Below are 11,865 nucleotides of genomic sequence, written 5' to 3' on the forward strand. Positions count from 1 at the left end.
GTTCTTGGCTTGGGGCTTCCATGGAGTCAAAGGTGGAGTCTTCCTCTTCAACCATCGGAGTTCCTACCACCACTAGGATGAGCTAAATCCCCTTCTAAGGGATTGAGGTAGCCTCGATTAAGTAATTATATAATTTTGTAATGTAATTTGGGGAAAACTCTTGTGTGTGACGAGTTTCATGAATAAATATGTGATGTATTATTCAATTTGTGTTTTGTTTATATAATAGAGAGAGAGAGAGAGAGAGAGAGAGGTATATCCACCATGTAACTCTTGTCTTAGAAAGCATGATTATATATTTATACACTTAATATCTTCATATGTCGCCCGTTTGTGTAAGAACCCTTTTTTCTCTCTAGAAAGGCGATTTGCATATTAGGGTTTGCATGCTATCTTGGTGGCCGGGCTTTTAACAATCATGATAGAGGAGGGCCAACCCTCCTCTAGTATTCCGCCAGCGGGATCTCCGTGTCGGTCTACAGCCCCATCCACCTCTTGGTGCAGTTTGTTCAAAGAGCCTGCATCAAAATTCAAAAACTTGACTTATCATAGTGATGTACGTGGAAAGAAAATCTCGATTCAGGATGAAGATGTTGCTGAAGAAATCAACTACTGGTCCTTATCAGTGGTTGGTTATGTGATGGGGAAAAAGCCTTACTATCACCGTTTCAAATCATTTGTTGAAAAACATTGGTTTAAGAATTTCACGTTGATTTATTTGAAAGATGGATTCTTTTTGGTTTGGTTCCATGATGAATCTGATTTGTAGCAAGTTCTGTCTCATATCCATACTTTCGAGGGAAGACCAATCATACTACTCAAACGTTGGAGCAAAAATGTCAATCTAGTTAAAGAAGTATTGGAGTCGGTTCCTATTTGGTTAAAGATATATGATCTGCCAGTGCATTATAGGAAAACTCAAATTGTCTCTATGATTTGTTCTACATTTGCAAAACCTATATATATGGACAATACTGAAGCTAATAAGGATAAAGGTCTATATTTACGAGTTATGGTTGAAGTAGATGTGAAAGAACAGTTACCCGATTCTTTGGTGGTGGACATTCATGGTGTTGATTGTGATCTTACTTTTGAATATGACTGGAAGCCACATATTTGTACTATTTGTCAAAGAGTGGATCATGTTTCAGATAGGTGTCCTCAAAAGGTTCTACAGCCCAAGCCAATGAAGAAGAATCTGGTTAAGAAATGGCTGGTAAAACAAAAGGGACAATTGGTGATTAGGGATGCTGATGAGGTGTTTGACGAAAGGGCTGTTGGACAAGATAAAGTTACTTTTGTTAATAGGAACACAGTTACATCTGTTGTCCCGATTCAAACCTCAAATGCTTTCCAAGTTCTCCAGAATGTAGTGTTACAGAATGAAGAAGTTGAGGAGGGTCCTTCACAGACAGTGGAGAAGATGTTAGAAGATGAAATTGTTAATGTGGAGAGTACTAAAAAAGAGAAAGCTCATTCTGAAGTGGATATGTTAGCTGATGATACTGTTATTGTGGAGGATACTCAAAAACAGAAAGTTAATTCATTGAAGGGAATTGAAACTGAAGTGCAAGCTGTTCAAGAAATTTCAACAGAAAAGTTTCAAGTTGAGCCTGGGATGACTCAATCTAAAGGTTCAAGGAGTTCCAGAAGTAACAAGTACAGGGGTACAAGTGAAGAATCGTACTACTGTAATTTAAGGTATTCAAGAAGATTCAAGGGCAGATTTTGAAGTGAGTGGGCTTGCACCTTTCACCAAAGAATCCAAGAAAGTATCTTCCTCTTCCAAAACATCTAAAAGCCAGCAGAAGCTCCAGGTTAAGAAAAATAATATAAATTTGTCAGTAGCACAAAGAGTGACTAGGAGTCAAGGGAGAGCTCCCCCTCTGCACCCTTCTTAATGATCACATCTTAGAATGTGAGGGGCTTGAATAAGCCCAAAAGGCAAAGAGAGGTTAGACAGTGGATCAAATCAAATGACTCTCATTTTGTCTGGTTACAAGAAACAAGAGTTAGAAGATCTAAGTTTGATGTTATTACAAGAAAAATAAATAGAAGATGGAGTTGGATGCATAACTATGATTCTCATGATTTGGGTAGAATTTGGATTGGTTGGGATCCGCTGTTATTTACAGTGACTAAGGTCAATGAGATGGATCAGTCTATTCGGCTTAAGGTTCATATTATTCAAACTGATAAGCTTGTTTTTTGTACACCTGTATATGCCTCAAATGCTATAGCTGGAAGAAAAAGACTTTTGAATCACTTAATTTCTCAATCTACAATTGTGAATGGTCCGTGGTTGGTAGTTGGGGATTGGAATGCCACTCGATTCTACTCAGATAAACAAGGAGGAAGAAGAGTTCCACAAAAACTACTAGATGAATTTAATGAATGTCTTCAAAATGCTGGACTGATGGAATTATTTGCTTCAAATGGGGATTGGACATGGTGTAACAAACAAGGTAGGGACAGAAAGATTATGGCTAAGCTGGATAGGGTATTCACAAATGATGCCTGGCTGCAGTTATTCACAGGTATAAAAATTTCTTACTCAGCTTCATCATCCTCGGATCACTGTGGTGTTGTTATAAATATATTTAGGCAGTTTGCAAGTGGCCCAAAGCCCTTCAAAATGTTGAAATTTTGGTGCTTACATGAGGGCATTACTGAGGTAATAAAGAAAGCCTGGACTGAACCTACTTATGGTACCCCAATTCACATTCTTCTTAAAAAACTTAGAACAGTTAAGGCTGCTGTCAGATTATGGATCAAAAAATATTTTGGGGATATAGAAGAGAGGGTTTTAAGCACTAAACAGAAATTGGATGATATTCAACTCGCACTTCTTGATAATCCTACAGAAGATATGTTTGCAAAGGAGATTCAAGCTAAGGATGAATATAATGATGCTTTGTCTTCTCAAGAGATTCTATATGCACAAAAGTCAAAAATTCAGTGGTTTAAGGAAACTGATAAATGTTCTGCTTTTTTTTACTCAAAGATGAAACAACATCATCAATTCAATGCAATAACTTCTGTGGAGAGAGAGAGAATGGCCAGGTTACAGCAGATACAGAGGAAATCAAAAAGATATTTGTTGATTACTATAAGGGTCTGTTTCAAGAGATTGCAGCTGAGACTACCTTTGAAATCAAATCTCGATATATACTTTCTTCAGAAGATAAAATGATTCTAGATTCTCCTATCTCCAATGAAGAGATAAGGTAGTTGTGATGAATTTTAAACCATATAAAGCTCCTGGACCTGACGGATTTCCAGCAAGACTTTATAAGACTTTTTGGTTTATAATCCAACCTGAAGTATGTGCTGCAGTCCATCATTTCTTCAAAGAAGGTTATATTCCAATTGGAGTAAGTAGTTCTTTCTTAACCTTGGTTCCTAAAGTTGGGAATGCAATTAAACCAAAGGAGTTTAGACCTATTGCTTTATGTAATCTCATCTATAAAATCATCTCAAAAGTTCTAGCTGCTAGACTTTCTCTGTTGCTTCTTAGCTTAGTTGGTTTAGAACAAAGTGTTTTAATTAAGGGCAGGAAAATCTAAGATGCGGTTATCATGGGGCATGAAATGGTAAATGATTTTAATTCTAAATTTCCATCTATGGCCTTGAAAGCTGATGTGTCTAAGGCATTTGATTCAGTTAATTGGAATTTCCTTCTAAAGATTCTTTCAAGCTCTGGTTTTAGTGAAAATTGGCTGAATTGGATCTCTAATTTCTTGAGTTCAACTAGATAATCTATCTTACTTAATGGTTCACCAACAGGCTTCATTCAACCCTCAAAGGGCTTAAAGCAAGGCTGCCCTCTTTCTCCTCTTCTTTTTACCTTGGTAGCAGACCAATTTACCCAACTCATTAATGCATCAGTTCTATCTGGAAGACTTACCTTAACCAGAACTGCCCAAAAAGCAAATTCATTATGCTGTCACACATTTTTTGCAAATGATTTGTTGATAACCTGTAAAGCTTCAATCTTTAATGCTCAAATTCTTCAAGAGGTTTTTCAAAAATTTGGTGATACTTCAGGTCTCCACATTAATTACCAAAAGAGTAGTGTGATTTTCTCCAAATGTGTTAGAAGGAAAAATGAAATTCTGAATCTGCTACAGTGCAAAGAGGAGTCTCTTCCTTTAAAATATTTGGGGGTTCCTCTATGTTCTTCTGGTTTGAAAAGGTCTCATTACTCTGCTCTTATAGATAAAGTTACTAACAAGCTTATTGAATAGAGTACAAGATTGATTTCAGTTGCAGGCAAGTTTGAACTGATAAAATCAGTTATTACACCAATTTGTTTGTACTGGTGTAGTGTATTCCTTCTTCCAGTTCCGGTCATCAATCAAATTCAGAAGTTATGTAGAGATTTTGTATGGGGAAGTAGGGAGAATCTGAAAAAAAAAAAAAATGCATCTTCTTAGTTGGAATATGATGTGTAGATCAAAAGCTGAAGGTGGGTTAGCTATTAGAAGGCTGCAGAACCTACAGGTTGCTGCTCATTGTGTCTTAGCTTGGGATTTCTTGGTTTCAAAAGAGATATGTTCCTAGATCCACATAAAAGAATGTAGTTACAAAGGCCTCTCATTCAAATATTTAAAAAAATCTGATTGGTGTTAGAGAAATAATGCTGAATAATGTTCAATTTTCTATTGGCACAGGCAAAAATTCAAGGTTTTGACAGATCTATGGTGTGAAGGAGAAACACTGCTACAGAAGTTTAGGCATAGATTGGTTAGAAGATTGGGTTTTACTTGGTCTTCCCCATAATCCAGTCTAATTATTGAAGGAGGTTGGAATTTTGGTTTACTTCAAGCTGACATTTTTAGGCCAATTAAAGAATATTTACAAACTTTGTTTATACATCCCAGACCAGATAAGTTGTTGTGGGATGGAGGTGATTTTACTTTCAAAAGAGCTTGGAAAGGATGTAGAACACATTATCCAGAGGTTATGTGGTCCACTTTCTGTTGGGGAAAAGCCAGGCCTAGATGGTCAATTCATGGAGTGTTTTTATTCTATGATAAATTGCCTACAATATTCAATCTGCAGAAAAGGAAGGTGCAACTGGCACCTGGATGTTTTACTTGTTTAAAACAAGTTGATACTAGAGATCATATTTTTGTTCAATGCCCATTTGCTATGAAATTCTGGAACTGGTTGAAAGATGCACTTGGTTGGAATGTGGATTTCAATTCCATTTTGTTAGTTGAAGAATTGTTGACATGGTTCTTATTACAATCCAGTAAATTGATTAAAACTTTGCTTGTTGCTGGCTTTTGGAGCATTTGGCAAGAGAGAAACCGAAGGCTACATGGTTACAGCTCTTGCTTAACTACAGATGTAGCTAGGAAAACTTTGTTTGAGGTTCTTGATTTATATAATGTCTCTCTTAGAGACATTATATAATTTCTTTTTCTTTTATGTTATTTTATTTTCTTATCTTTTTATTTACTTGGAAGGTGTCCTCTTCTATTTTATTTTTCCCAGTAATGTTCTGAGGGTATGCCCTCTGTGCACCTGTAAATATTTATTTTTATTTATACACAAACCAATTATGAAAAAAAAAAAAAAAAAAAAAAAAAAAAGAAAGTATTTATATTCATAAAATGGGATTATTGGAATGTTAAACATGAATTTAGATAGATTATGCCAAGGGAAGATTGACCATGCTGCACCCTTAGAGTAATGTAGTTCGGTAGATGGTCCATGCCAACCAAAGATAGTCTATGCCAGAGGATTGATTTCATGTGCTAAACTTGTAATGTTAAGATTTTGATAGGCCGTGCCTAGGGAAGATGGCTCATACCACACCCTAGTTTATGCTTAGTCTTAAATTACATGATTTTATGGACAATTGTTGTAGTTATTTTATATTTCTACACTTTACACATCACACATAATCGTATCCCTAAGTTACTTACAAGTATGTATGATTACGAGGTCGTGGTGAACTCAATTCCCTAGCCTCCCTTTTATTGTTCTTTAAATTCAATTTAGTTTATTTTAATCTTTATGCAAACAACAAACAAACAAATTAACCATCTTTTATGACATTAACAAGCATGAAATTAATCTTTTAAACTTGATTACCATAAGCTTCGCAATCTTCAAGGATCGATACCCCTATTTAACCACTTTCTTAGGAACTTGTGTTATAGCTAGTGCAGTTTTATTATTGAGCACGCATAAGCACACATCAATTTTTTGGCGCCGTTGCCGGGGATTGCAATCGGCTTTGTGATAAAAAATTTCAAAGATTAAATTCTGTTTGTTCGTAAATATAATTTTGTATATATATTTTTCTGTTTTTAATTTGTTTGCCAAGTATTTTAAGTGTAGATTGACGCGAAGGGGCTGCTTTGAAGTCACTTTTTAAGTGCTGAAAAATTTTGGAACATTCGTGGATTCGCACCCCTTTGTAAGTGTTTCAAAGTTGATATTTGCTGCACTTAATTATTTGGTATTTTTGGCTTTGTATGGATGCATGTTAGTGGATGTTGGGCTGTAGATCATTGACATTGCCAATTGTTGAAAATTAAGTTGATATAGTTTCATTAGAAAGGACTCTTAGAAAATAGAAAAGGAACCTTAGGGACCCCACCATTTTAAGAGAACTTGAAAGTGAAATTGACAACATGGATGATAATGTGAAAAATATTAGAGACAATGTTAGGGCTGAAATTCCTACAGTCAACAATGTGGAAATTGTTAATGAAAATATAGCACCCATGAATCTTAGAGATCATTTTATCCCATTGATAAGTACTTAAATGTTGCACATTTTAGCACCTAAGGTAGGGTATTTTAGTCCCTTCATCTATCTTGCTTTCCCGCTTTAGTTCTAATTCGCGTTTTTGCCTATTTCAGGTTAATAAGGTTCAAACAGGCTAAAAACTGTCTATTAAGGCCTTTTTGGAGTCAAGCAGAAAATACGGAAGAAGTTCAGAAAATTGCCCTGGAGCATTCACGATTGATCGCAGGCCATATCATCGTTCATAGCCACATCAGCAATTGGATAGGGCTACCAAGTCATCGTTCGCTCAATTCATGATTGATCATAAGGACGTACGATCATTCGTAATGCCAAGTTAGAACAAACTGAGCAGTTAAGCCAACCAGTTGTCAAGATAAGACTGTCACGTCAACTACGATCTAAAGCAGATAAAAACGACCAATCGCAGAATCCCATGAACGATCAGGATTGGCCTGGCAGTGAGCTAACGTACAAGAGAAAATTTTATAATAAGAAAGAAAAATGATAAAGAAAAAAATCATACTACTACTCTCTAATAATAAAAAGGCTATAAATAAAAAATAAAAAAAATAAAAAAATAAAAAAAACAAGAGAATTAAATATTTGGATTAAAATAAAAAGGTAAAAGGTTATTGGAAGAAAAAGATTATAATTGTGATTTGTTCCTTTTGCATTCAGCAAGAAAAAAAAAATTTGGATGATTGATTATGTTTATATTGAATGTTTAGTTTTGGATGTTACAAATAACAATAATGAATTGGAGGAGTAGTTTTTCATCACCGGTATAAGTTTTTATTACTGGATTATCATGACCTTGGATCTTAAAAGAGATAGAGTTTTGAGATATCTGTTTTATTTCCTTTTTTTTCGGTAGTTATGCTGGGATATCTTAATTTTGATAGGCATGGTGCTTAGAGAGAGATGAATATGTGAAAGGGAGAGAAACAATTAAGATCTTTCTCTCTTTTTAATGTTTTTTTTCCTTTAATGTAATAGGAAACTAAAGTCCCTTTTACAATCTTTTACAACTTCCACCTTTATTTATTTTAAATTACGGTTGAAATCTAAGTCACACAGAGTGAGTGCGGGAATGAGAGCTCCTGCATCAAAGTCTAAAAATTTTGAGATCTGTATGGTTTAAATAAAATTATATTAGGTCATGACATATATATTTTACATATTTTTATTTATTTAAATCCATATACAAATATATTTATGATTATTTATTCCATTAATGATATATGTAATAAATAAGCTAACTTTTCTCATTAATAGATGCCTGATTTATTTGTAATATTTTCTAATTGGGAAGTTTTTTAGTAGTATATTTTGAAACATTTATGGTTAATATATATATATATATATATATGCTAGTATAGTAACGCTATACAGCTGGGGCACACTCGCTCCCAAATCGCAAATTCACGTGCGAGCTTGAAAGCATGGCCTCTTTGGACGAATTGTGTGACTATGGTTAAAATAAGATAATGTAGGGTGCCCTGTTAATAGCCTTGCACTTGTATTTTATATTGGAATTGAAATAGGATAGCGATAATTTATGTACAAGAGATGATATTCGTACTTCACTTTTTTACGTTTTCACTCCATTCTTAGAAGAAATCACTTTTTTACATTTGTACTCCATTCTTAGAAGAAATGACAATTCTAACCCTAATTTTACAAGTAAATGTTTATAACTTTTTCAAATAACACTCAAATTTCTCTCTTTACCTCTAGTCTTAAATATTTTAGGTCTATTTTGACAAGACAAAATATATATATATATATATATATATATATATATATATCTCTTATTTATTTTTTTACAAGGCCAATATATATATATATATATATCTAACAAAAAATATCTCTAATGAATAAATTATCTCTTTTGAGGGTAGAAAAATCAAAAAAAAAAAAATCTTTATTGAAGAAATTATCTCTTTTGTCAAGATCAAAAATGAAAAAGAAAAAGGAGGATTTGAATAAAATTATCTCTTTTAATAAGACGAAAAAAATCAAAAAGGCCTTACAAGTTCGTACGAGGGAGAATATTGTTACAAGTGGGATTTGTCCCATATTGGATTCGGATGAGAAATGTAATGGGTACGTATAAATGGATTGGGTATTAACTACATCTAATAGTTTAACGTTTTAGGTGAAACACCCTACCTGTTACAATAAGATTTTTCTAAATTTATTTACTTTTATAACACTCTAAATCTTTTTCAATCCAAAAATTAATAAGGAAAGCTTATGGCTTTTGAACCATGGCCATGAAAATATATATATATATATATATATATATATATATATATACATATATATATATATTGTTTTAGAGGTTTATTGAACTTATCACAGAGCTAAGCTTTTGAAATCTCAACACTTGTAAAACTATGCAGTAAAAACACCAAAAAGGAATAATACTCTTTATTCAATTATCTATTGAAGTCTATATAACACTAGTTCTTAGTTTTCCTTTCATCTTTATTTTTATATATGGAGGCTCACACTAAAACTAGAAACTCAATAATGACCATCCAATGCTTTCTACCTTCTTGTCTTAATATCTTACTCACGAGTTGAAGGATGATAAGCAACAGGAATCACACACAAATCCCTTTCCCTGGTAATTACTGAACCAAATATCTCAGTCATGTTTACATCTTCTGGCTTCTGCCCCTTAGGAAGTTTCCAGTCAAAGTGATACAATAAATTAGCAAGTGGAAGCTCAACATTAGTTATCCCGAACGATATACAAGGACATATTCTCCTGCCAGCACCAAATGGTGTAAATTGGAAATGAGTCCCCTTGTAATCAACCGACATGTCAATGAATCTCTCTGGATGAAAGCTCTCTCGATCACTCCAATTTTCAGGATCTCTACAAATTGCCCATACATTGACAATGACTTTGATTTTCGCAGGTATCTCATATCCATTGATTTCACATCTCTCCCTGCTCTCTCTCGGAATTAATAAAGGGTTAGGAGGGTGTAACCTCAGAGTTTCTTTGATAACTAACTTCAAGTAACTCAATTCATAGATGTCATCTTCATTTACAATATCTCCCTTTTTTACTTAAAACCTGTCTCACCTCAGCTTGTGCCTTTTCCATAACTTTTGGGTTTTTTAGCAATTCTGACATTACCCAGATTACAGTTGAGGATGATGTTTCAATCCCTCCAATGAATATGTCCTGAAAGAGCATTGAAATTGAGTTAGAATTAAGAGTAGAGAATACTGTACAAGTAAATATTTGTGGAAGTTGATTCATTGATAGAATTAGAAAAAAGTAACTGTACTAACCATGAGAACTGACTTGAGTATTGTCATAGTTAAGGGGATATTAAGGTTACCCCTGAACTTTTAAAAGTACATCTATCAGGTCTTCGCAATCAACTTCACCATCTCTAGCTTTATGTTCATCAATAATGTTAGTAAATATCTCATCAATTTTTTGATGAATCTTCTCAGCTCTAGGTATCTGCCCACTTATCAAACCAAGTATTTTAACTGAAGGAAAGAGATCAGCAACATTGAAACCTCCTGCTACCTCCATAGTATCCCTGATAAGTGATAAGAATTCTTCTTTCCCATGGAATTTCTTACCAACGACCACCTTAGAAACTATGTTGTATGTCATGGAGAAAAGCTTTTCAGTGACATTGATGAGAGATCCAGCTGTATTATGGGTCGAAATAGATTTGATCAAATTCGAGGCCTCTTCTTCCCTGATGGGTCGAAATGATTGGACACGCTTGGCGCTTAAAAGCCTCCAGTATGCAAACTTTTCGAAGTTGTCTCCAGTGATCCCCATAAGGCGCGAAGCCAATGTCATTCCCAGCTATGATATTCATAGCAAAAACAAAAGGTCTGCTAGCAAAGATGTTGTCATGTGTTTTCATCACCTCTTTGGCAAATTCTATTGAAGTAATCACAACAATAGGAAGTTCTCCGAGTCGCTGGTGCATCAAAGGTCCATATTTCATGGCCAAATCTCTTAAGCAGTGATGGGGTAGAGATCTGACAAATTGATGAATGTTACCTATTAGAGGTAGTTTCCATGGCCTAGGAGGCAGTTTTGGAGAAGAACTGATCTTGGTTTTCAATACCATGAATAGAAACAGTAGGAATGTGAACAGAACTGGGAAGGACAGGATTGGGAACTCCATCATCACTTCTCCAGATTTATGCTTGCTTGTTATGGCATATATAAGGTGATTTAATTTAGTAGTTTGACAAATAATCATATAGTTTGGATAATATAAAATATAAAGCTTTGAATCTTATTTCAATTTGGATTGATTCTTTGTTGTCAATTAGAACTGAAACCTCATAATTTCATCAAACAAGCCTAAGAAACAAGCCATAAATCCCTAATACATCAATTGGTATAAATAGATATGTGTATGAACGGTTAGGATTCTAAGCTTTTCGGTTGATAAATCAGAAAACATCCCAACTTGCATTTGGAGAGGGAAGGGCAATCAGAGCATCTGACCTCACTTAAATTTATGTTTAATATTAGCCCCCATTGACAATTACTGGATTTGTCCTTGCCCTTATGGTATGCAAATACAATATATAACTCCCGGTAAGTTCTTAAAAGTTCCTAATCTTTATTTTTTATTGCGAACAAGGACCTATTGTCAGTAGAGCAATTACAAGACTAAAGTGTCCTTACGTATTTGAACAAAAAAATAAAAAATAAATAAAAAAAAAACAAAATAGATGTAAAACGATTAAAGTATTCTAACCAAAAGAGAAAAAAAAAAATGGTGTTTATATGAAAAATGGTATAAGGGTATTCTGGGGAGACCAAACGAGCAGTTTAATAGTATTGTTTCCAAACAGTTGGTTTGAGAAGGCATCATTTAATTATTTCGCTTTAGTGGCGTCAAGTGGGAGCCGGGCTTGGCTGCCTGATAAGCATCCCCGATAAAACGCATAACTATTTCACAGTGAAAAGCAACCCCTCCATATTCATGTTAGCAAGAAAACAAGGTGCATGAATCGCATTGCAAGTTTTCTAATTACATGTAATATAAAAATTCTTTCTAAACGATCATGAAATGTTATATGAAAATTAG

The 11,865-nt window shown here is 34.2% G+C and overlaps 2 protein-coding genes and 1 pseudogene across 2 annotated transcripts; 1 reads left to right on the forward strand and 2 right to left on the reverse strand.

The window, feature by feature from the left end:
- Positions 1 to 418: 418 nt before the first annotated feature.
- Positions 419 to 5,421, forward strand: LOC132313824 (uncharacterized). Its single transcript, XM_059812767.1, has 5 exons — positions 419 to 628; positions 770 to 1,701; positions 2,101 to 3,063; positions 4,674 to 4,746; positions 5,065 to 5,421. The coding sequence occupies exons 1-5, from the start codon at positions 419 to 421 to the stop codon at positions 5,419 to 5,421; spliced, it is 2,535 nt and encodes an 844-aa protein (XP_059668750.1).
- A 3,902-nt stretch (positions 5,422 to 9,323) lies between these two features.
- Positions 9,324 to 9,983, reverse strand: LOC132314793 (desmethyl-deoxy-podophyllotoxin synthase-like; annotated as a pseudogene).
- A 144-nt stretch (positions 9,984 to 10,127) lies between these two features.
- LOC132313825 (cytochrome P450 71D9-like) lies at positions 10,128 to 10,947 on the reverse strand. The gene is made up of 2 exons (XM_059812768.1): positions 10,684 to 10,947; positions 10,128 to 10,619 (listed from the first exon to the last, which is right to left on the reverse strand). The coding sequence occupies exons 1-2, from the start codon at positions 10,945 to 10,947 to the stop codon at positions 10,128 to 10,130; spliced, it is 756 nt and encodes a 251-aa protein (XP_059668751.1).
- Between the last annotated feature and the right edge of the window lie 918 nt (positions 10,948 to 11,865).

The sequence above is a fragment of the Cornus florida genome, unplaced genomic scaffold (assembly GCF_030987335.1).
Source record: "Cornus florida cultivar Cherokee Brave unplaced genomic scaffold, ASM3098733v1 CherokeeBrave_3.0.0_Hap2_Chr06, whole genome shotgun sequence".
Lineage (NCBI taxonomy): Eukaryota > Viridiplantae > Streptophyta > Magnoliopsida > Cornales > Cornaceae > Cornus > Cornus florida.